The following is a 25,464-nucleotide window of genomic DNA, read 5'->3' as shown; positions in this document are numbered from 1 at the left end:
AAAGGGAGTATTGGTACTAGTTAGACAGGGTAAAGGGAGTATTGGTGCTAGTTAGACAGGGTAAATGTAGTATTGGTACTAGTTAGACAGGGTAAAGGTAGTATTGGTACTAGTTAGACAGGGTAAAGGGAGTATTGGTACTAGTTAGACAGGGTAAAGGTAGTATTGGTACTAGTTAGACAGGGTAAAGGGAGTATTGGTACTAGTTAGACAGGGTAAAGGGAGTATTGGTACCAGTTAGACAGGGTAAAGGTAGTATTGGTACTAGTTAGACAGGGTAAAGGGAGTATTGGTACTAGTTAGACAGGGTAAAGGGAGTATTGGTACTAGTTAGACAGGGTAAAGGTAGTATTGGTGCTAGTTAGACAGGGTAAAGGGAGTATTGGTACTAGTTAGACAGGGTTAAGGGAGTATTGGTACTAAATAAATTAAGACTAAAAAAAAGATGATTTTATTACAAAGAAGTCCACTAGATTATACGTCACGCTAGAAACATCGCCATCTGTTGTCTGGAGTGGGTAACGCAGTCGAGGAAAATATTTGATTTTCAGACAAAGTTTCTTTCAAAAGTGTAATATTATATTGAGACTTACAAAGAGAAGCTTTGGTTCATCAATTAACTTTTGATGAGTGAGAATTTTAATATAAACTTCACATCTACTACACATCTGTATTCTATACAAATTCTGATTCATTCAGTCAACAGATAATATCAAAATAAACAACTCTCTCTATACTGCTTCTACATAGTGGAATAACATTGATGGGAACATTCATATTTTTCATGTCAAAAACTTGTTGTTATAACAATGTTGTTATGAAAACGCCATCACATTTTCATCGTCCTTTATCTTGACGACTAGTAAACAAATTAACTCAATGAAACAAAACGACTAAATTCAAGAGGTTTCAAAGTTCAAAATCAAGAAATGCTCATTCTATTAATCTATTCCATAATGTACATGGTGCAATATCTAAATCGTGTATTCAATCAAATTGATTTAGCGAAAAGCCAGATCACATCACATCCAAGAGGTTTTAGGTTAGAATCAAGAAATCCAAAACTCCATTAATCTATATAATAATATCCCCAAATTATAATGAACAACAGAGGGTTTATAGTTGTATCCATTAAAGTTCATAATCAAAACAAAATACAAATTGTGTTTAATCTGATTTTAGATCAGGTCTCCAGATAAACATTTTTTTTTTTAAAGTTGGGATATTTTTAATGATTTCATATAAAACAATATGATTTCATTTGGCATGAACAAAAACACAAATTCTCAGTCAAAAACACAAGTCAGAACACAGCCTCTCTATTCTCTCATGTGATTTCAGGTCCTCTGACTGGGAAAATGTCTTTCCACAATGAGAGCAGTGGTATGTCTTCTCCTCCTGTGTATGTATTATTTCATGCTTATTCAGATGTCTTAATCGGTTAAATGTCTTTCCACACAGGGAGCAGTAGTACGTCTTATCCCCTCCTGTGTGTGTCCTGTCATGCCTATTCAGGGCCCCTAACTTGGTAAAACTCTTTCCGCACAGGGAGCATTGGTAGGGCTTTTCTTGTGTGTGTTTTGTCTCATGCTCTTTTAGGTTCCCTAAGCGGGTAAAATTCTTTCCGCACAGGGAGCATTGGAAAGGCTTTCCTCCTGTGTGTATCTTCTCATGCTCCTTCAGGGCCCCTAACTTGGTAAAACTCTTTCCGCACAGGGAGCATTGGAAAGGTTTTTCACCTGTGTGTATCTTCTCATGCTCCTTCAGCCTCCCTAACTGGGTAAAACGCTTTCCACACTGGGAACATTGGAAAGGTTTTTCCCCTGTGTGTGAACTCTCATGGGTTTTCAGGCTACCTAACCAGGCGAAAGTCAATCCACACTGGGAACAGTGGAACGGTTTCTCTCCAGAGTGTATTCTCTTATGCTCCCTTAGGCTCCCTAACCAGGTAAATCTCTTTCCACACTGGGAACATTGGAAAGGCTTTTCTCCTGTGTGTTTTCTCTCGTGCTGTTTTAGGTACCCTGACCAACTAAAACTCTTTCCACAGTGGGAGCAGTGGTGTCGTCTCGCTGGTTTGGGCGTCTCTGGGTCTGGTTCCCCTGAAGGACTCTTCCTGCTGTCAGAGTGGGAGTCTGGTCTCTCTCCTGCCAAAGAAAAACATATTATTTTAGTTAAACAGAGACCTGAATGAAATCTCCAAATGATAAAACTGTCTTCCTATGAGGTTTAATCCAGACTAGACCCCTCAATAGAATAGTGTCTGTAGTGGTCTGTAGGCCAATAAAAACACTCTTCAACTTGACTATTGTGAAGCAGTATTAGACCTAATGGATAAATAGACTGGTCAGTATAGGATACATGTAATAGACCTAATGGATAAATAGACTAGTCAGTATAGGATACATGTAATAGACTAGTCAGTATAGGATACATGTATTAGACTAGTCAGTATAGGATACATGTAATAGACTAGTCAGTATAGGATACATGTAATAGACTAGTCAGTATAGGATACATGTATTAGACCTAATGGATAAATAGACTAGTCAGTATAGGATACATGTAATAGACTAGTCAGTATAGGATACATGTATTAGACCTAATGGATAAATAGACTAGTCAGTATAGGATACATGTAATAGACTAGTCAGTATAGGATACATGTAATAGACTAGTCAGTATAGGATACATGTAATAGACTAGTCAGTATAGGATACATGTAATAGACTAGTCAGTATAGGATACATGTAATAGACCTAATGGATAAATAGACTAGTCAGTATAGGATACATGTAATAGACTAGTCAGTATAGGAAACATGTAACAGACTAGTCAGTATAGGATACATGTATTAGACCTGATGGATAAATAGACTAGTCAGTATAGGATAGATGTATTAGACTAGTCAGTATAGGATACATGTAATAGACTAGTCAGTATAGGATACATGTAATAGACTAGTCAGTATAGGATACATGTAATAGACCTAATGGATAAATAGACTAGTCAGTATAGGATAGATGTATTAGACTAGTCAGTATAGGATACATGTAATAGACTAGTCAGTATAGGATACATGTAATAGACCTAATGGATAAATAGACTAGTCAGTATAGGATAGATGTATTAGACTAGTCAGTATAGGATACATGTAATAGACTAGTCAGTATAGGATACATGTAATAGACCTAATGGATAAATAGACTAGTCAGTATAGGATACATGTATTAGACTAGTCAGTATAGGAAACATGTAATAGACTAGTCAGTATAGGATACATGTAATAGACTAGTCAGTATAGGATACATGTAATAGACCTAATGGATAAATAGACTAGTCAGTATAGGATAGATGTATTAGACTAGTCAGTATAGGATACATGTAATAGACTAGTCAGTATAGGATACATGTATTAGACTAGTCAGTATAGGATACATGTATTAGACTAGTCAGTATAGGATACATGTAATAGACTAGTCAGTATAGAATACATGTAATAGACTAGTCAGTATAGGATACATGTAATAGACTAGTCAGTATAGGATACATGTAATAGACTAGTCAGTATAGGATACATGTAATAGACTAGTCAGTATAGGATACATGTAACAGACTAGTCAGTATAGGATACATGTAATAGACTAGTCAGTATAGGATACATGTAATAGACTAGTCAGTATAGGATACATGTAATAGACTAGTCAGTATAGGATACATGTAACAGACTAGTCAGTATAGGATACATGTAATAGACTAGTCAGTATAGGATACATGTAATAGACTAGTCAGTATAGGATACATGTAATAGACTAGTCAGTATAGGATACATGTAATAGACTAGTCAGTATAGGATACATGTATTAGACTAGTCAGTATAGGATACATGTATTAGACTAGTCAGTATAGGAAACATGTAACAGACTAGTCAGTATAGGATACATGTAATAGACCTAATGGATAAATAGACTAGTCAGTATAGGATACATGTAATAGACTAGTCAGTATAGGATACATGTATTAGACCTAATGGATAAATAGACTAGTCAGTATAGGATACATGTAATAGACTAGTCAGTATAGGATACATGTAATAGACTAGTCAGTATAGGATACATGTAATAGACTAGTCAGTATAGGATACATGTAATAGACTAGTCAGTATAGGATACATGTAATAGACTAGTCAGTATAGGATACATGTAATAGACTAGTCAGTATAGGATACATGTAACAGACTAGTCAGTATAGGATACATGTAATAGACCTAATGGATAAATAGACTAGTCAGTATAGGAAACATGTATTAGACTAGTCAGTATAGGATACATGTAATAGACTAGTCAGTATAGGATACATGTAATAGACTAGTCAGTATAGGATACATGTAATAGACCTAATGGATAAATAGACTAGTCAGTATAGGATACATGTAATAGACTAGTCAGTATAGGATACATGTAATAGACTAGTCAGTATAGGAAACATGTAATAGACTAGTCAGTATAGGATACATGTATTAGACTAGTCAGTATAGGATACATGTAACAGACTAGTCAGTATAGGATACATGTAATAGACTAGTCAGTATAGGATACATGTAATAGACTAGTCAGTATAGGATACATGTAATAGACCTAATGGATAAATAGACTAGTCAGTATAGGATACATGTAATAGACTAGTCAGTATAGGATACATGTAACAGACTAGTCAGTATAGGATACATGTAATAGACTAGTCAGTATAGGATACATGTAATAGACCTAATGGATAAATAGACTAGTCAGTATAGGATACATGTAATAGACTAGTCAGTATAGGATACATGTAATAGACTAGTCAGTATAGGATACATGTAACAGACTAGTCAGTATAGGATACATGTAATAGACCTAATGGATAAATAGACTAGTCAGTATAGGATACATGTAATAGACTAGTCAGTATAGGATACATGTAATAGACCTAATGGATAAATAGACTAGTCAGTATAGGATACATGTAATAGACTAGTCAGTATAGAATACATGTAATAGACTAGTCAGTATAGGATACATGTAATAGACTAGTCAGTATAGGATACATGTAATAGACTAGTCAGTATAGGATACATGTAATAGACTAGTCAGTATAGGATACATGTAACAGACTAGTCAGTATAGGATACATGTAATAGACTAGTCAGTATAGGATACATGTAACAGACTAGTCAGTATAGGATACATGTAACAGACTAGTCAGTATAGGATACATGTAACAGACTAGTCAGTATAGGATACATGTAATAGACTAGTCAGTATAGGATACATGTAACAGACTAGTCAGTATAGGATACATGTAACAGACTAGTCAGTATAGGATACATGTAATAGACCTAATGGATAAATAGACTAGTCAGTATAGGATACATGTATTAGACTAGTCAGTATAGGATACATGTAATAGACTAGTCAGTATAGGAAACATGTAATAGACTAGTCAGTATAGGATACATGTAATAGACTAGTCAGTATAGGATACATGTGATAGACTAGTCAGTATAGGATACATGTAATAGACTAGTCAGTAAAGGATACATGTAATAGACCTAATGGATAAATAGACTAGTCAGTATAGGATAGATGTATTAGACTAGTCAGTATAGGATACATGTAATAGACTAGTCAGTATAGGAAACATGTAATAGACTAGTCAGTATAGGATACATGTAATAGACTAGTCAGTATAGGATACATGTAACAGACTAGTCAGTATAGGATACATGTAATAGACCTAATGGATAAATAGACTAGTCAGTATAGGATACATGTAACAGACTAGTCAGTATAGGATACATGTATTAGACTAGTCAGTATAGGATACATGTAATAGACTAGTCAGTATAGGATACATGTAATAGACTAGTCAGTATAGGATACATGTGATAGACTAGTCAGTATAGGATACATGTAATAGACTAGTCAGTAAAGGATACATGTAATAGACCTAATGGATAAATAGACTAGTCAGTATAGGATACATGTAATAGACTAGTCAGTATAGGATACATGTAATAGACTAGTCAGTATAGGATACATGTAATAGACCTAATAGATAAATAGACTAGTCAGTATAGGATACATGTAATAGACTAGTCAGTATAGGATACATGTAATAGACTAGTCAGTATAGGATACATGTAATAGACTAGTCAGTATAGGATACATGTAATAGACTAGTCAGTATAGGATACATGTAATAGACTAGTCAGTATAGGATACATGTAATAGACTAGTCAGTAAAGGATACATGTAATAGACCTAATGGATAAATAGACTAGTCAGTATAGGATACATGTAATAGACCTAATGGATAAATAGACTAGTCAGTATAGGATACATGTAATAGACTAGTCAGTATAGGATACATGTAATAGACCTAATGGATAAATAGACTAGTCAGTATAGGATACATGTAATAGACTAGTCAGTATAGGATACATTTAAAAAAAAAAAAATATTTCACCTTTATTTAACCAGGTAGGCAATTTGAGAACAAGTTCTCATTTACAATTGCGACCTGGCCAAGATAAAGCAAAGCAGTTCGACACATACAACGACACAGAGTTACACATGGAGTAAAACAAACATACAGTCAATAATACAGTATAAACAAGTCTATATACGATGTGAGCAAATGAGGTGAGATAAGGGAGGTAAAGGCAAAAAGGCCATGGTGGCAAAGTAAATACAATATAGCAAGTAAAACACTGGAATGGTAGATTTGCAATGGGAGAATGTGCAAAGTAGAAATAAAAATAATGGGGTGCAAAGGAGCAAAATAAATAAATAAATAAAATACAGTAGGGAAAGAGGTAATTGTTTGGGCTAAATTATAGGTGGGCTATGTACAGGTGCAGTAATCTGTGAGCTGCTCTGACAGTTGGTGCTTAAAGCTAGTGAGGGAGATAAGTGTTTCCAGTTTCAGAGATTTTTGTAGTTCGTTCCAGTCATTGGCAGCAGAGAACTGGAAGGAGAGGCGGCCAAAGAAAGAATTGGTTTTGGGGGTGACTAGAGAGATATACCTTCTGGAGCGTGTGCTACAGGTGGGAGATGCAATGGTGACCAGCGAGCTGAGATAAGGGGGGACTTTACCTAGCAGGGTCTTGTAGATGACATGGAGCCAGTGGGTTTAGCGAGGGCCAGCCAACGAGAGCGTACAGGTCGCAATGGTGGGTAGTATATGGGGCTTTGGTGACAAAACGGATTGCACTGTGATAGACTTGATAGACATGTAATAGACTAGTCAGTATAGGACACATGTAATAGACTAGTCAGTATAGGATACATGTAATAGACTAGTCAGTATAGGATACATGTAATGGACTAGTCAGTATAGGATACATGTAATAGACTAGTCAGTATAGGATACATGTAATAGACTAGTCAGTATAGGATACATGTATAAAATAAGTATCTACTATTAGTTCTTTCAGATGACCATACTAGAGCTTTTCCCATCTATCGGAAGTTGATGCTGTTGCTATGCAACCTCTTGCTAGCTAGTTAGCATAACACATAACTAGTTAGACATTTTACGACTTCAATTATGCTTCTTTGCCGACATTTACTGACAGCGGCCACATTCAATGGGTGTTGAGCATACGAGCTGTATCACCACCTGGTACGGCAGCTGCCCCACCCACAACCGCAGGTCACCGCCCACAACCGCAGGTCACCGCCCACAACCGCAGGTCACCACCCACAACCGCAGGGCTCCGCCCACAACCGCAGGTCACCGCCCACAACCGCAGCTGCACCGCCCACAACCGCAGCTGCACCGCCCACAACCGCAGGGCACCACCCACAACCGCAGGGCTCCGCCCACAACCGCAGAGCATACGAGCTGTATCACCACCTGGTACGGCAGCTGCACCGCCCACAACCGCAGCTGCACCGCCCACAACCGCAGCTGCACCGCCCACAACCGCAGGGCACCGCCCACAACCGCAGGGCACCGCCCACAACCGCAGGGCACCGCCCACAACCTCAGGGCACCGCCCACAACCGCAGGGCACCGCCCACAACCGCAGGGCACAGCCCACAACCGCAGGGCACAGCCCACAACCGCAGGGCACCGCCCACAACAGCAACAGCAGGGCACCTCCAGAGGGTGGTGCGGTCTGCCCAACACATCATCAGGGGCAAACTACCTGCCCTCCAGGACACCTACAGCACCCGATGTCACTGGAAGGCAAAAACATCATCAACCACCCGAACCACTGCCTGTTCACTCCGCTTCAATCCAGGTGCATCAAAGCTGGGACCGAGAGACTGAAAAACAGCTTCTATCTCCACGCCATCAGACTGTTAAATAGCCACCACCAGCCGGCTACCACCCGGTTACTCAACCCTGCACCTTAGAGACTGCTGCCTTATATACATAGACATGGTATCACTGGTCACTTTAATAATGGAACACTGGTCACTTTAATAATGGAACACTGGTCACTATAATAATGTTTACATACTGCTTTACTCATTTCATATATATATATATATATTCTATTCTATTCTACTGTATTTTAGTCAATGCCACTGATGTCGCTCAACCTAATATTTTATATATTTCTTCATTTATTTCTTCATTATTATACTATAGATTTGTGTGTATTGTTGTGAATTGTTAGAAACAACTGCACTGTTGGAGCTGGAAACACAAGCATGTCTCCACACCTGCTAAATATGTGACCAATGAAATTTATTTGAAGTTATTCTACCATCTCTACTGATCTGCGTGACAAGTAATGATTTTCATTGGCACATTTTTCATGGAACAGTTTCATTTAATTTATAATAAAATATTTAATCTCAAAATCATTGTCATGTGATTAATCAAGATGGTATCTAAATGAAAATGATACAAACCTAAAAAGTAACTTATTTGGCCAAATATGTAAAAAAAAATGTACCTACGTAAAGACAACAAATAAAAACATTGCAGACTGCAGTTAGAAAATATCCTGATCAAAATAAATCTCCTATAAATCACATTGGCTACACATGACCTGTCTGCTAGGAACTGGAAACATTGGCTACACATGGCCTGTCTGCTAGGAGCTGGAAACATTGGCTACACATGGCCTGTCTGCTAGGAACTGGAAACATTGGCTACACATGGCCTGTCTGCTAGGAGCTGGAAACATTGGCTACACATGGCCTGTCTGCTAGGAACTGGAAACACTGGCTACACATGGCCTGTCTGCTAGGAACTGGAAACATTGGCTACACATGACCTGTCTGCTAGGAGCTGGAAACATTGGTTACACATGGCCTGTCTGCTAGGAGCTGGAAACATTGGCTACACATGGCCTGTCTGCTAGGAACTGGAAACACTGGCTACACATGGCCTGTCTGCTAGGAACTGGAAACATTGGCTACACATGGCCTGTCTGCTAGGAGCTGGAAACATTGGCTACACATGGCCTGTCTGCTAGGAACTGGAAACATTGGCTACACATGACCTGTCTGCTAGGAGCTGGAAACATTGGCTACACATGGCCTGTCTGCTAGGAGCTGGAAACATTGGCTACACATGGCCTGTCTGCTAGGAACTGGAAACATTGGCTACACATGGCCTGTCTGCTAGGAGCTGGAAACATTGGCTACACATGGCCTGTATGCTAGGAACTGGAAACATTGGCTACCCATGGCCTGTCTGCTAGGAGCTGGAAACATTGGCTACACATGGCCTGTCTGCTAGAAACTGGAAACATTGGATTAACTTGGTCTGGCCCAGAAGATGGTGCTAGTGAACTCACAACATTGTATTAAATATTCTGGGCCGTCAGAGTTTCCTGCCCCAGTGAGCTCTGGACAGACAGACACAGCTGAAGGCCAAGGGATAATTAGTAATCAGGTAGGGCTATTTTCCGACGTTTCCATTGGATGCCGTAAGATGCGTTGGATAATTAGTAATCAGGTAGGGCTATTTTCCGACGTTTCCATTGGATGCCGTAAGATGCGTTGGATAATTAGCTGGAAAGATGTTTCTAATCTGCTCCATCGAGGAACTATCGTCATTCTCCATGGATGTAAAAACACACTTTGTTTACTTCCTGTTTGAGGAGAAGAAAAAAAAGACTTTTTGAAGCTCCACAGTTTATTGGTGGTTGTGGTGAGTTAAAACTATCAGATCCCCAAAATGGGCACATTTATATCCCTACATTTGAGGGCCAGGTAGTCTACAGACCTGCTTCTATCAGGTGAGTGTCCTTACTCAAGATTGACAGGAGAGCGCCAAACTAAATTAATAAAATTGACAAAAACTCATAAACGGAATGAAAATAAACCAACGTTTGCTTCTCACAAGTGTAGCATAGGTTATAAGCTCTGCAAACAACGTGTCCACTCTGACAACGACACGGGTAATAAAATATTGAATGCATTAACAGAAATGACTGTAACCAAACAAACATTGCAGATAATTAAGGGTAAATGTCGAACTGGTGATATATGTATTGTGGAATTGATAGGTAAATATTCTATAGGTGATATATGTATTGGGGAATTGATAGGTAAATATCCTATAGGTGATATATGTATTGGGGAATTGATAGGTAAATATCCTATAGGTGATATATGTATTGGGGAATCGATAGGTAAATGTCTTATAGGTGATACTGGTGTACCACCCCCGCGACCTCTGAAATGGATTAGTCCACTCAGACAGGTGTCTAGTGTGACACATTTGTTATCATGTAGTTTGCCACTGCTCAACTAACAAACAAATATATTGGTTGACCAACAGCCTATCGACCAAAACAACGGACCAGGGGACTAAATGGGATCAGCCCTAAAACAATGGACCAGGGGACTAAATGGGATCAGCCCTAAAAACAACGGACCAGGGGACTAAATGGGATCAGCCCTAAAACAACGGACCAGGGGACTAAATGGGATCAGCCCTAAAACAACAGACCAGGGGACTAAATGGGATCAGCCCTAAAAACAATGGACCAGGGGACTAAATGGGATCAGCCCTAAAACAATGGCCCAGGGGACTAAATGGGATGAGCCCTAAAACAACGGACCAGGGGACTAAATGGGATGAGCCCTAAAACAATGGACCAGGGGACTAAATGGGATGAGCCCTAAAACAATGGACCAGGGGACTAAATGGGATCAGCCCTAAAAACAATGGACCAGGGGACTAAATGGGATCAGCCCTAAAAACAATGGACCAGGGGACTAAATGGGATCAGCCCTAAAAACAATGGACCAGGGGACTAAATGGGATCAGCCCTAAAAACAATGGACCAGGGGACTAAATGGGATCAGCCCTAAAAAAATGGACCAGGGGACTAAATGGAATCAGCCCTAAAAACAATGGACCAGGGGACTAAATGGGATCAGCCCTAAAAACAACGGACCAGGGGTCAAAATGGGATCAATCCTAACACAACAGACCAGGGGTCTAAATGGGATCAGCCCTAAAAACAATGGACCAGGGGACTAAATGGGATCAGCCCTAAAAGCAATGGACCAGGGGACTAAATGGGATCAGCCCTAAAAACAATGGACCAGGGGACTAAATGGGATCAGCCCTAAAACAATGGACCAGGGGACTAAATGGGATCAGCCCTAAAACAATGGACCAGGGGACTAAATGGGATCAGCCCTAAAACAATGGACCAGGGGACTAAATGGAATCAGCCCTAAAAACAATGGACCAGGGGACTAAATGGGATCAGCCCTAAAAACAACGGACCAGGGGTCAAAATGGGATCAATCCTAACACAACAGACCAGGGGTCTAAATGGGATCAGCCCTAAAAACAGATACACATAATAAATACCAAATGTAAATCAATAAATGCAGATCAAACAGTTTACATAACATACAATATTACAAGCAATTTAAGAACAAACACATTCCTCAACAATGAGGTGGAACACTGACTATGAGGAAACCGTCAGGACTACAGACACAGAGAGAGGATGGTAGAACACTGACTGAGGAAACTGTCAGGACTACAGAGACAGAGAGAGGATGGTAGAACACTGACTGACGAAACTGTCCAGACTACAGACACAGAGAGAGGATGGTGGTACAGACCATGAGGAAACTGCCCAGACAGTCAGGACTACAGACACAGAGAGAGGATGGTAGAACACTGACTATGAGGAAACTGTCAGGACTACAGACACAGAGAGAGGATGGTAGAACACTGACTATGAGGAAACTGTCCAGACAGTCAGGACTACAGACACAGAGAGAGGATGGTAGAACACTGACTATGAGGAAACTGTCAGGACTACAGACACAGAGAGAGGATGGTAGAACACTGACTATGAGGAAACTGTCCAGACTACAGACACAGAGAGAGGATGGTAGAACACTGACTGAGGAAACTGTCCAGACTACAGACACAGAGAGAGGATGGTAGAACACTGACTGAGGAAACTGTCCAGACAGTCAGGACTACAGACACAGAGAGAGGATGGTAGAACACAGACTATGAGGAAACTGTCAGGACTACAGACACAGAGAGAGGATGGTAGAACACTGACTGAGGAAACTGTCCAGACAGTCAGGACTACAGACACAGAGAGAGGATGGTAGAACACTGACTGAGGAAACTGTCCAGACAGTCAGGACTACAGACACAGAGAGAGGATGGTAGAACACAGACTGAGGAAACTGTCCAGACTACAGACACAGAGAGAGGATGGTAGAACACTGACCATGAGGAAACTGTCAGGACTACAGACACAGAGAGAGGATGGTAGAACACTGACTGAGGAAACTGTCAGGACTACAGACACAGAGAGAGGATAGTAGAACACTGACTATGAGGAAACTGTCCAGACAGTCAGGACTTATTGTCTAAGTTGTTTGGCAAAGTGGTCAAAGTAGCCGATTTGTGTTTACAACAATGTTGGAAGTGATGACGTCACAACGGGCCCTTTTAGAATAGTGAGGAAGTGATGACGTCACAGCGGGCCCTTTTAGAATAGTGAGGAAGTGATGACGTCACAGCGGGCCCTTTTAGAATAGTGAGGAAGTGATGACGTCACAACGGGCCCTTTTAGAATAGTGAGGAAGTGATGACGTCACAACGGGCCCTTTTAGAATAGTGAGGAAGTGATGACGTCACAACGGGCCCTTTTAGAATAGTGAGGAAGTGATGACGTCACAACGGGCCCTTTTAGAATAGTGAGGAAGTGATGACGTCACAACGGGCCCTTTTAGAATAGTGAGGAAGTGATGACGTCACAACGGGCCCTTTTAGAATAGTGAGGAAGTGATGACGTCACAACGGGCCCTTTTAGAATAGTGAGGAAGTGATGACGTCACAACGGGCCCTTTTAGAATAGTGAGGAAGTGATGACGTCACAACGGGCCCTTTTGGAATAGTGAGGAAGTGCTGACGTCACAACGGGCCCGTTTGGAATAGTGAGGAAGTGATGACGTCACAACGGGCCCTTTTAGAATAGTGAGGAAGTGATGACGTCACAACGGGCCCTTTTAGAATAGTGAGGAAGTGATGACGTCACAACGGGCCCTTTTGGAATAGTGAGGAAGTGCTGACGTCACAACGGGCCCGTTTAGAATAGTGAGGAAGTGATGACGTCACAACGGGCCCTTTTAGAATAGTGAGGAAGTGATGACGTCACAACGGGCCCTTTTAGAATAGTGAGGAAGTGATGACGTCACAACGGGCCCTTTTAGAATAGTGAGGAAGTGATGACGTCACAACGGGCCCTTTTAGAATAGTGAGGAAGTGATGACGTCACAACGGGCCCTTTTAGAATAGTGAGGAATTGATGACGTCACAGCGGGCCCTTTTAGAATAGTGAGGAAGTGATGACGTCACAACGGGCCCGTTTAGAATAGTGAGGAAGTGATGACGTCACAACGGGCCCTTTTAGAATAGTGAGGAAGTGATGACGTCACAACGGGCCCTTTTAGAATAGTGAGGAAGTGATGACGTCACAACGGGCCCTTTTAGAATAGTGAGGAAGTGATGACGTCACAACGGGCCCTTTTAGAATAGTGAGGAAGTGATGACGTCACAACGGGCCCTTTTAGAATAGTGAGGAAGTGATGACGTCACAACGGGCCCTTTTAGAATAGTGAGGAAGTGATGACGTCACAACGGGCCCTTTTAGAATAGTGAGGAATTGATGACGTCACAACGGGCCCTTTTAGAATAGTGAGGAATTGATGACGTCACAACGGGCCCTTTTAGAATAGTGAGGAAGTGATGACGTCACAACGGGCCCTTTTAGAATAGTGAGGAAGTGATGACGTCACAACGGGCCCTTTTAGAATAGTGAGGAAGTGATGACGTCACAACGGGCCCTTTTAGAATAGTGAGGAAGTGATGACGTCACAACGGGCCCTTTTGGAATAGTGAGGAAGTGATGACATCACAACGGGCCCTTTTGGAATAGTGAGGAAGTGATGACGTCACAACGGGCCCTTTTAGAATAGTGAGGAAGTGATGACGTCACAACGGGCCCTTTTAGAATAGTGAGGAAGTGATGACGTCACAACGGGCCCTTTTGGAATAGTGAGGAAGTGATGACGTCACAACGGGCCCTTTTAGAATAGTGAGGAAGTGCCGTGAAAGTGAACGAAGACAAAAACGTTTAATAGTTTAAGAAGTAAAAGACACCAAAGAGTTGTAGCCCACCAGCCACACTATTCCAGACCGATCTGCACGTTTTTAAAGTTTATATGACGTTTCCAGCTTAAACGTGAAGGAGTGGCGTTCCTAATTATAATAATAACTAAATGGTCATTTTCCATTACGAAAAATTGTGTGACTTGCTTCAGGTCTTTTAAAAGTGTTTATTAAAAAAAGAAAAAAATTCCCTCAGTGGAAAATGTATATAGTTACACTGTAGTTGATTTTTAAAAAAATAAGAATTTAAAGTTAGAATAGCCTGAACATGTGAAAGATGGTTTGGTGTCTCTAGCTTGAAAGGTATCCTGAGTTACATGTAATGTTGGTGGGTATAAAAAAAGGCAGGATAATGTGGACTCTGAATCACTCTGAAAAGGCAGGATAATGTGGACTCTGAATCACTCTGAAAAGGCAGGATAATGTGGACTCTGAATCACTCTGAAAAGGCAGGATAATGTGGACTCTGAATCACTCTGAAAAGGCAGGATAATGTGGACTCTGAATCACTCTGAAAAGGCAGGATAATGTGGACTCTGAATCACTCTGAAAAGGCAGGATAATGTGGACTCTGAATCACTCTGAAAAGGCAGGATAATGTGGACTCTGAATCACTCTGAAAAGGCAGGATAATGTGGTCTCTGAATCACTCTGAAAAGGCAGGATAATGTGGACTCTGAATCACTCTGAAAAGGCAGGATAATGTGGTCTCTGAGAAGGCAGGATAATGTGGACTCTGAATCACTCTGAAAAGGCAGGATAATGTGGACTCTGAATCACTCTGAGAAGGCAGGATAATGTGGACTCTGAATCACTCTGAAAAGGCAGGATAATGTGGACTCTGAATCACTCTGAAAAGGCAGGATAATGTGGTCTCTGAATCACTCTGAAAAGGCAGGATAATGTGGACTCTGAATCACTCTGAAAAGGCAGGATAATGTGGACTCTGAATCACTCTGAAAAGGCAGGATAATGTGGACTCTGAATCACTCTGAAAAGGCAGGATAATGTGGACTCTGAATCACTCTGAAAAGGCAGGATAATGTGGTCTCTGAATCACTCTGAAAAGGCAGGATAATGTGGACTCTGAATCACTCTGAAAAGGCAGGATAATGTGGTCTCTGAGAAGGCAGGATAATGTGGACTCTGAATCACTCTGAAAAGGCAGGATAATGTGGACTCTGAATCACTCTGAGAAGGCAGGATAATGTGGACTCTGAATCACTCTGAAAAGGCAGGATAATGTGGACTCTGAATCACTCTGAAAAGGCAGGATAATGTGGTCTCTGAATCACTCTGAAAAGGCAGGATAATGTGGACTGAATCACTCTGAGAAGGCAGGATAATGTGGATTCTGTATCACTCTGAGAAGGCAGGATAATGTGGACTCTGAATCACTCTGAAAAGGCAGGATAATGTGGACTCTGAATCACTCTGAAAAGGCAGGATAATGTGGACTCTGAATCACTCTGAAAAGGAAGGATAATGTGGACTCTGAATCACTCTGAAAAGGCAGGATAATGTGGACTCTGAATCACTCTGAAAAGGCAGGATAATGTGGACTCTGAATCACTCTGAAAAGGCAGGATAATGTGGTCTCTGAATCACTCTGAAAAGGCAGGATAATGTGGACTCTGAATCACTCTGAGAAGGCAGGATAATGTGGACTCTGAATCACTCTGAGAAGGCAGGATAATGTGGACTCTGAATCACTCTGAGAAGGCAGGATAATGTGGACTCTGAATCACTCTGAGAAGGCAGGATAATGTGGACTCTGAATCACTCTGAGAAGGCAGGATAATGTGGACTCTGAATCACTCTGAAAAGGCAGGATAATGTGGACTCTGAATCACTCTGAAAAGGCAGGATAATGTGGGCTCTGAATCACTCTGAAAAGGCAGGATAATGTGGACTCTGAATCACTCTGAAAAGGCAGGATAATGTGGACTCTGAATCACTCTGAAAAGGCAGGATAATGTGGCTTCTGAATCACTCTGAGAAGGCAGGATAATGTGGACTCTGAATCACTCTGAGAAGGCAGGATAATGTGGACTCTGAATCACTCTGAAAAGGCAGGATAATGTGGCTTCTGAATCACTCTGAAAAGGCAGGATAATGTGGACTCTGAATCACTCTGAGAAGGCAGGATAATGTGGACTCTGAATCACTCTGAAAAGGCAGGATAATGTGGCCTCTGAATCACTCTGAGAAGGCAGGATAATGTGGACTCTGAATCACTCTGAGAAGGCAGGATAATGTGGACTCTGAATCACTCTGAAAAGGCAGGATAATGTGGACTCTGAATCACTCTGAGAAGGCAGGATAATGATTAGTGATTAGAAAAGCTTTAGGTTATTTGGGGAGAGAAATAGTGATGAGTATTTATGGTCGTTGAAGAACCATGTAGAATAGGTTCCTATGGAGACCTACTGATAAACTAACAGTGATCACTGAAAAGTACTGTACATTTTTTCCTGAAGACAATGTGTTGTTTTCTAGCTTGTATTAATGTATGTATGGCTGCGATATACATTATAGTAGTGGTAGTGACTGGTTATAGTAGTGGTAGTGATTGGTTATAGTAGTGGTAGTGTCTACAGTAGTAGTGGTAGTGACTGGTTATAGTAGTGGTAGTGACTGGTTATAGTAGTGGTAGTGACTGGTTATAGTTGGAAAAGTAGGTGGATGAAAAGGACAGCTGGAACATATGAAAATTGGTTTGTTGTATCTAGCTGGTAGTGGATTATTTTATGTAAATGTATGCACATTTATATAGGTTAGTCGATAATGGATTGAAGTTAGGATAGCCTAAACATGTGAACATTGGTTTGGTGTATGTAGCTGTACTTGTGGTGGTCAGTAGCTTTGTGGTTGTGGTCAGTATCTGTAGTCAGTAGGTGTGGTCTGTGGTAGTCAGTAGTTGGCGTCAGTAGGTGAGGTCTGTGGTAGTCAGTAGTTGTAGTCAGTATCTTTGTGGTTGTGGTCAGTGTCTCAGGTTCAGCCTAATGGAACTCCCTCCATGTTTTGAGGATATACAGTGTTATTTTACAATTACATTGTTCACAAACAAAGGAGTAAAACAAGCTTATATTTTGGGTTCGGAGTTCAGTGGACATTTATAAATTGTATTCTCCAAGAATCAATGGCGAGGCCCAGAGCCAGATATTAAAACGATATATTAATTAAATAAGGGCAGTTTGCGGCCCTGCTTTTAAGACGGTACTCACTGGTGTTAATCAAATCTTCAGTCTTCTCTCCTTCCTCTTCATCTCCCAAAACGTCTTCCTCCTCTTTTCTTAAGATAGCCCCCTCTGCCACTACAAAGGGTTCTTTCTCTTCTTCCACTGTGACAGTCTCTATCCCCTCTTCATCTTTCACTCTAAAATGTTCTCTCTCTTCTTTCACTGTAACATCATCCTCTTCTTTCAATGTGACACTGATCGCCTCCTCTTCCTCCTCTTTCATTCTGAAAGCTTCTTCCTCTCCTTTTACTGAAACATCCTCCTCTTCTTTCATGACAATGTTCATCCCCAGAGCCTCTTTCTCCGTCCAGCAGACCTCCTCTTCTTTAACAGGAGAGTAGCTCAGTGAACTCATGGTCTGGGATGTTAGCTAGCTAGCGGGTTAGCATTAACGACTAGCCTGGAGCTAATCTAATTTATCCAGCCAGCTAGCTACCCGATTTACAACGTAAATATGAAATTAAATGGGGCAACTAGCTATACGAAAGAAGTATGTTTTAAAACACAGAAAAATATACACTGAACGCGTCTAAAGAGCTCCAATGTTTCGGCTATGTTGACTAGCAAGCTACCGAGATAGCTAAACAAGCGGTTGTTAATAAAGAAGCGGCCCGTCCATTAGATTACACGTCACACTCGGCAGCGTCGCCTTAAAGACGAATAACAACATCCAACATGGCGCCTGGTGCGGTTGCTAGGTGATTTGTGGCGCAAACGCAAAGCCCTCTATATGTAGATGTATATAATGACTGTCCAATAATGGTGCATTCTTTCCACATTTTATTTCCATTCAGACAGAAATATGTTCCATTAATTAAATCATTTTTTAACATTTTTTATTTATTTTTACAATCAGCACATTTTACAATCTGACATGGTGGAAAAATACTGATGGTAAGATTCATGAGATGGTGAATGTTTTTTTAAGTCAACAATTTATCAATGTTGTTATCAAAACAACAGCACCCTATTTTCATACAACAACGACCTCTGTCATTGCCAACAAAGGGTATATAACAAAGTATTGAGATAAACTTTTGTTATTGACCATATACTTATTTTCCACCATAATTTGCAAATAAATTCATAAAAAATCCTACAGTGATTTTCTGGATTTTTTTTCTCATTTTGTCTGTCATAGTTGAAGTGTACCTATGATGAAAATTACAGGCCTCTCTCATCTTTTTAAGTGGGAGAACTTGCACAATTGGTGGCTGACTAAATACTTTTTTGCCCCACTGTATATTTTTTTAAATAATTAAATATTGCCTTGGTCATGTGACCTAGTGACTTCAAACAAGGTTCAGAATGTCCCTTCAATGGGCCTACACATTGCACACCCTTTAGTTGGTCAATTCTCATCTCACGCGATTTTACATGAATTTTGTAAACTTTCAAATTTCAATAGCTCCTTGACCCTCAAACTGCTGTCAAACTATCTATCTACCAAAAAGTCTGCATGAACCCTTCTAGTCTGAAGAGGTGATAAATAGGTATACTCACTCTCTCTCTGGGTTGAAGAGGTGATAAATAGGTATACTCTCTCTCTCTCTGGGTTGTAGAGGTGATAAATAGGTATACTCACTCTCTCTCTGGGTTGAAGAGGTGATAAATAGGTATACTCACTCTCTCTGGGTTGAAGAGGTGATAAATAGGTATACTCTCTCTCTCTGGGTTGAAGAGGTGATAAATAGGTATACTCTCTCTCTCTCTGGGTTGTAGAGGTGATAAATAGGTATACTCTCTCTCTGGGTTAAAGAGGTGATAAATAGGTATACTCTCTCTCTCTCTGGGTTGTAGAGGTGATAAATAGGTATACTCTCTCTCTCTCTCTGGGTTGAAGAGGTGATAAATAGGTATACTCTCTCTCTCTGGGTTGAAGAGGTGATAAATAGGTATACTCTCTCTCTCTCTGGGTTGTAGAGGTGATAAATAGGTATACTCTCTCTCTGGGTTAAAGAGGTGATAAATAGGTATACTCTCTCTCTCTCTGGGTTGTAGAGGTGATAAATAGGTATACTCTCTCTCTGGGTTGAAGAGATGATAAATAGGTATACTCTCTCTCTATGGGCTGAAGAGGTGATAAATAGGTATACTCTCTCTCTCTCTCTGGGTTGAAGAGGTGATAAATAGGTATACTCTATAAGGTTGTAAGGTAACAAAATGTGGAAAAATGTCTTGGGGGTCTGAATACTTTCCGAAGGCATTGTATGACTTCATGACTGCCCCTCGCGAAACAAAATGGCAGTCAGGGTGAAATATAACTGCAGTATGCTGTGTCAAACATTACATTCAAGAGGTTTAAGGTTAGAATCAAGAAATGCAAAAACTCCATTCATCTATATATAGAGATCAATATCCCTAGAATATAATGAACAACAGAGGGTTTATACTTGTATGCCAACGCATTAAAGTTCATAATCAAAACACATTGTTTTGTATTCATCATTTGCCGTGACGTTACTATCATTAATCTGATGACTGTTATTTATTTGATCAAACTATATTGAATTGATACTCAATTATATTAATCATGAAACAATTAACTCATTAGGAATTTGGGGCACCACGGGAACAGTTGTTTAATGAGTTACCGTCTCCCGAATTATCTCAAGAATATATAGATATCATAACAGTAACTCATTTAATCATTTCCTCATATCAGTATCATTGTGAACGTCGTTGACTTCTTGAAATTGGTACAAACCCAAGTCTCAATGATAATTTCCGTACCACACAAATTTATTTGATTATTTATTTACTAACAAACGAAATGATAACATAGGATACACAAACATGGTATAGGTTATTGATTGGAAACTTAATACGACGACAACAAGTCCCTAGCGGACTAACACAATATGACACTTGTTACACAAGATGAAGAGTTAGAGAAAGAAAGAGACGCAACACTTGGATACATTTGGGAACTACGCCCACAGTATAGAATCTTAATGTCTTGCCCCAAACTGCCGCTCTTCTGGGTAAGACGTAACGCATGTATTTACGCGCTGAAGGTCTCTGTCGGGTATCACTGTTGGGCCCTTCGTGGGCCGGGTTCCCGCTTGATGAGGAGGTTCCTTCTTATTTCGGCTGGCCTTCTCCGGTCGTTCTCAGCTCTGATTTGTCCACAAAATGTCACAATGTCCTTCTTCTTAGTTGTCTGATTACATTGCACTCATTCTGGAAGAGTGGTGTCCTGAGGACGGCTAATCAGCCATGACGGTGATCCCAGAGTGGTGTCCTGAGGACACTAAGAACAGCTAGTTAACCGTAGCATTGATTGTTAAGAGGTTCCGTTGTCTATTTCGTTTGTTGCGTTTCACGGGTGGGGGGGGGGGGGGGGGGGGGGTCGTGACTAATCGTAGACCTCAGCTACAGCTCGTGGTCCTAGTCTGATATGATCATTCTTAACTCAATATTTTTATACCTTCGTGTAAAACGGAGGCATTTTTTCGTCATTCTGACCCGTTCTCCGGGCTCCCTGGGGCGTGGCTAGTTACGAGGCAAGGTATCAGAATTACTATCTCGTTAGAGTACTAAAATCACAATCCTATCATCACAAAAAAAACATTCTCTTTATCCTTGATATTTTTCTACACAACGTAAAGAATGTAAACCTGATATACACAGTGGGAAAGCTCTCAAGGACACCGACCAAGCCCTCCCTAACCCGGGCGACGTGGTGGGAAACACAGTGGGAAAGCTCTCAAGGACACCCCTACCGACCAAGCCCTCCCTAACACGGGCGACGTGGTGGGAAACACAGTGGGAAAGCTCTCTCCCCTACCGACCAAGCCCTCCCTAACCCGGGCGACGTGGTGGGAAACACAGTGGGAAAGCTCTCAAGGACACCCCTACCGACCAAGCCCTCCCTAACCCGGGCGACGTGGTGGGAAACACAGTGGGAAAGCTCTCTCCCCTACCGACCAAGCCCTCCCTAACCCGGGCGACGTGGTGGGAAACACAGTGGGAAAGCTCTCAAGGACACCCCTACCGACCAAGCCCTCCCTAACCCGGGCGACGTGGTGGGAAACACAGTGGGAACGCTCTTGGAGTTAATGCTTTCATTAAAACCTATTTATAACCATTTTAATGACATCACAAAATAGACATTACATTTTCCATATTCCACCTCTCATCGTTCCCAACATTCGGATGTTGGAATACATTGTCCCAGTGTCCATTGTTTGATGTTGAAGTTTTTTTTGGGGTCGTCTAAGAATCTCTCGGTAACAAAGAGACATTCCAGTCGCCCAAATTAGACCCCAGAAGGAATAGTCTGCTGCCTACAATTTACAATCGATGGTGAGGTGTCATAAAACCCCCATATCCCTCCATCCCTCTATTGGACGCTGATCCACTGTAACCTGATCCTCGGATCCTCGCAGGAGTCATGGCAACAGAATATCTGGAGAGAGAGAGAGCCATGATTCTGTGTAACAGAGTATGTTAGACATCGTTGGATCCTCACAGGAGAGTCATGTCAGTCTCCAGATGAAAACTAAGACAAAAAAAGTAGGTCTATTTCAATAATGATTTCATTTGGCAGAAAAAAAAATTCTCAGGTCAAAAACACAAGTCAGAACACAGCCTCTCTATTCTCTCATGTGTTTTCAGGTCCTCTGACTGGGAAAATGTCTTTCCACAATGAGAGCAGTGGTATGTCTTCTCCTCCTGTGTATGTATTCTTTCATGCTTATTCAGATGCCTTAACCGGTTAAATCTCTGTCCACACAGGGAGCAGCGGTAGGGCTTATCCCCTCCTATGTGTGTCCTGTCATGCACATTCAGGGCCTCTAACTTGGTAAAACTCATTTCACACAGGGAGCAGCGGTAGAGCTTTTCGTGTGTGTGTGTCCTCTCATGGAGTTTCAAAGTCGTTAACCACCTAAAACTCTTTTCACACTGGGAACAGTGGTTGGGCTTTTCTCCTGTATGTATTCTCTCATGTGATTTCAGGTGTAGTAATCGGGTAAAACTTTTTCCACAGTAGGAGCAGTGGTGTCGTCTCGCTGGTTTGGGTGTCACTGGGTCTGGTTCCCCTGAAGGACTCTTCCCGCTGTCAGAGTGGGAGTCTGGTCCCTCTCCTGCCAAAGACAAACAGATTATTTAGTTAAATACTTAATAGAGACCCGAATAAAACTTCTACATGATAAAACTGTCTCCATTTTAGAGGAGGAGCCTGGTGAAGAGCTCCGGTCTGAGTAACTGACTGATGCTGCCCCCTCTGTGACATCGCTGCTCCCTCTGTGACGTCGCTGCCCCCTCTGTGACGTCGCTGCCCCCTCTGTGACGTCGCTGCCCCCTCTGTGACGTCGCTGCCCCCTCTGTGACGTCGCTGCTCCCTCTGTGACGTCGCTGCCCCCTCTGTGACGTCGCTGCCCCCTCTGTGACGTCGCTGCCCCCTCTGTGACGTCGCTGCCCCCTCTGTGACGTCGCTGCCCCCTCTGTGACGTCGCTGCCCCCTCTGTGACGTCGCTGCCCCCTCCTTTTAAACTACTGCCCAGCCTTTCTGAACTGTCTGACTGAACAACACCTTATCATCTGAAGCTGTGGTAGACCATCACCAAGAGGGCCCTCCACCAATAAAATGGATTGATCATGCTGTTTAATCAGCTTCTTGATATGCCACACCTGTGGATGGATTATCTTGGCAAAGGATAAATGCTCACTAACAGAATGACTGCCCATTAACTTCAAGGAGGGGCCCATGTGGTTCTGGTGTTAAAAATACTTGGTGGCTTTAATAACACAGGACAGTAGATCTCCAGGAAGAGGGTTGGACTGAACCTACAGGACAGTAGATCTCCAGGAAGAGGATTGGGCTGAATCTACAGGACAGTAGATCTCCAGGAAGAGGATTGGGCTGAACCTACAGGACGAGAGTTGAACCTACAGGACAGCAGATCTCCAGGAAGAGGGTTGGACTGAAAACCTACAGGACAGTAGATCTCCAGGAAGAGGGTTGGGCTGAACCTACAGGACAGTAGATCTCCAGGAAGAAGGTTGGGCTGAAAACCCACAGGACAGTAGATCTCCAGGAAGAGGGTTGGACTGAACCTACAGGACAGTAGATCTCCAGGAAGAGGGTTGGGCTGAACCTACAGGACAGTAGATCTCCAGGAAGAAGGTTGGGCTGAAAACCCACAGGACAGTAGATCTCCAGGAAGAGGGTTGGGCTGAAAACCCACAGAACAGTAGATCTCCAGGAAGAGGGTTGGGCTGAAAACCTACAGGACAGTAGATCTCCAGGAAGAGGGTTGGGCTGAAAACCCACAGGACAGTAGATCTCCAGGAAGAGGGTTGGACTGAAAACCCTCAGGGACAGTAGATCTCCAGGAAGAGGGTTGGACTGAAAACTCTCAGGGACAGTAGATCTCCAGGAAGAAGGTTGGGCTGAAAACCTACAGGACAGTAGATCTCCAGGAAGAGGGTTGGACTGAAAACCCTCAGGGACAGTAGATCTCCAGGAAGAAGGTTGGGCTGAAAACCTACAGGACAGTAGATCTCCAGGAAGAGGGTTGGGCAGCACAGGCTTAGATTACAGACATCATTGTGCTGCTTTATTTCCAGACCTTTCCAAGGCCTTCAACACTGTTGACCATCACATGGGTTTTCTCTTTGTCATTACGGGGTATTGTGATGTCATTATGGGGTATTGTGATGTCATTATGGGGTATTGTGATGTTTTTTTTTTATTTTTTAGATCTTGCCTCTCCCTAAACAGCAGAAATCAGATTGTACAGTCAACTGTTCCTGACAGTTGTTGATTATGGTGACACCGTTTCCCAGAATGCAGCAGTCACTACCCTTAAACATTTGGATGCCATCTACCATACAGCACCACTTCTCTTATCACTGGTGACAGTTCTGATACTCACCACTGCATCTTGTATCAAACGGTTGGCTGGTCCCTTGGTATTGGAAAGGCTTTTCCCCTGCGTGTATCCTCTGATGCTTCTTCAGGCTCCTTAACCAGGCGAAACTCTTTTCACACTGGGAACATTGGAAAGGCTTTTCTCCTGAGTGTATCTTCTCGTGCCGATTTAGATTCCCTAAACAGGTAAAACTCTTTCCACACTGGGAACATTGGAAAGGCTTTTCTCCTGTGTGTTTTTTCTCATGCCGTTTTAGGTCCCCTGAGAGGGAGAATCTCATTCCACATTGGGAGCAGTGATGTCGTCTCGCTGGTTTGGGTGTCACTGTGTCTGGTCCCCCTGAAGGACTCTTTCCGCTGTCAGAGTAGGAGTCTGGTCTCTCTCCTGCCAAAGACAAACAGATTATTTAGTTAAATACTTAGAGACCTGAAGAAAACTTCTACATGATAAAACTTGCCCCCTCTGTGACATCGCTGCCCCCTCTGTGACATCGCTGCTCCCTCCTGTGACATCGCTGCTCCCTCCTGTGACGTCGCTGCTCCCTCCTGTGACGTCGCTGCTCCCTCCTGTGACGTCGCTGCTCCCTCCTGTGACGTCGCTGCTCCCTCTGTGACGTCGCTGCCCCCTCTGTGACGTCGCTGCCCCCTCTGTGACGTCGCTGCCCCCTC

General features: G+C 42.0%; 2 protein-coding genes across 6 annotated transcripts; both read right to left on the bottom strand.

The window, feature by feature from the left end:
• Window positions 1-828: 828 nt before the first annotated feature.
• Window positions 829-18,612, bottom strand: LOC118940199 (zinc finger protein OZF-like). 5 transcript variants are annotated; one of them, XM_036948625.1, is made up of 2 exons: window positions 17,901-18,591; window positions 829-2,147 (listed from the first exon to the last, which is right to left on the bottom strand). In XM_036948625.1, the coding sequence occupies exons 1-2, from the start codon at window positions 18,268-18,270 to the stop codon at window positions 1,291-1,293; spliced, it is 1,227 nt and encodes a 408-aa protein (XP_036804520.1). In that variant the 5' UTR covers window positions 18,271-18,591; the 3' UTR covers window positions 829-1,290. The 5 variants fall into 5 exon arrangements, 4 of the variants coding, with proteins under 4 accessions (XP_036804520.1, XP_036804522.1, XP_036804523.1 ...); XR_005036741.1 differs by lacking the exon at window positions 829-2,147 and adding an exon at window positions 8,931-10,099 and having other exon boundaries at window positions 17,901-18,612; XM_036948627.1 differs by lacking the exon at window positions 829-2,147 and adding an exon at window positions 16,729-16,877 and having other exon boundaries at window positions 17,901-18,593.
• A 2,629-nt stretch (window positions 18,613-21,241) lies between these two features.
• Window positions 21,242-25,155, bottom strand: LOC118940198 (zinc finger protein 558-like). The gene is made up of 2 exons (XM_036948624.1): window positions 24,800-25,155; window positions 21,242-23,005 (listed from the first exon to the last, which is right to left on the bottom strand). Exons 1-2 carry the CDS (start codon window positions 25,074-25,076, stop codon window positions 22,485-22,487), a joined length of 798 nt encoding a protein of 265 aa, XP_036804519.1. The 5' UTR covers window positions 25,077-25,155; the 3' UTR covers window positions 21,242-22,484.
• Window positions 25,156-25,464: the final 309 nt, after the last annotated feature.

The sequence above is a fragment of the Oncorhynchus mykiss genome, chromosome 17 (assembly GCF_013265735.2).
Source record: "Oncorhynchus mykiss isolate Arlee chromosome 17, USDA_OmykA_1.1, whole genome shotgun sequence".
In the NCBI taxonomy this organism is placed as follows: Eukaryota; Metazoa; Chordata; class Actinopteri; order Salmoniformes; family Salmonidae; genus Oncorhynchus; species Oncorhynchus mykiss.
The sequence above is the reverse complement of the archived record's forward strand: the minus strand, read 5'-3'. Positions and strand labels throughout refer to the sequence as shown.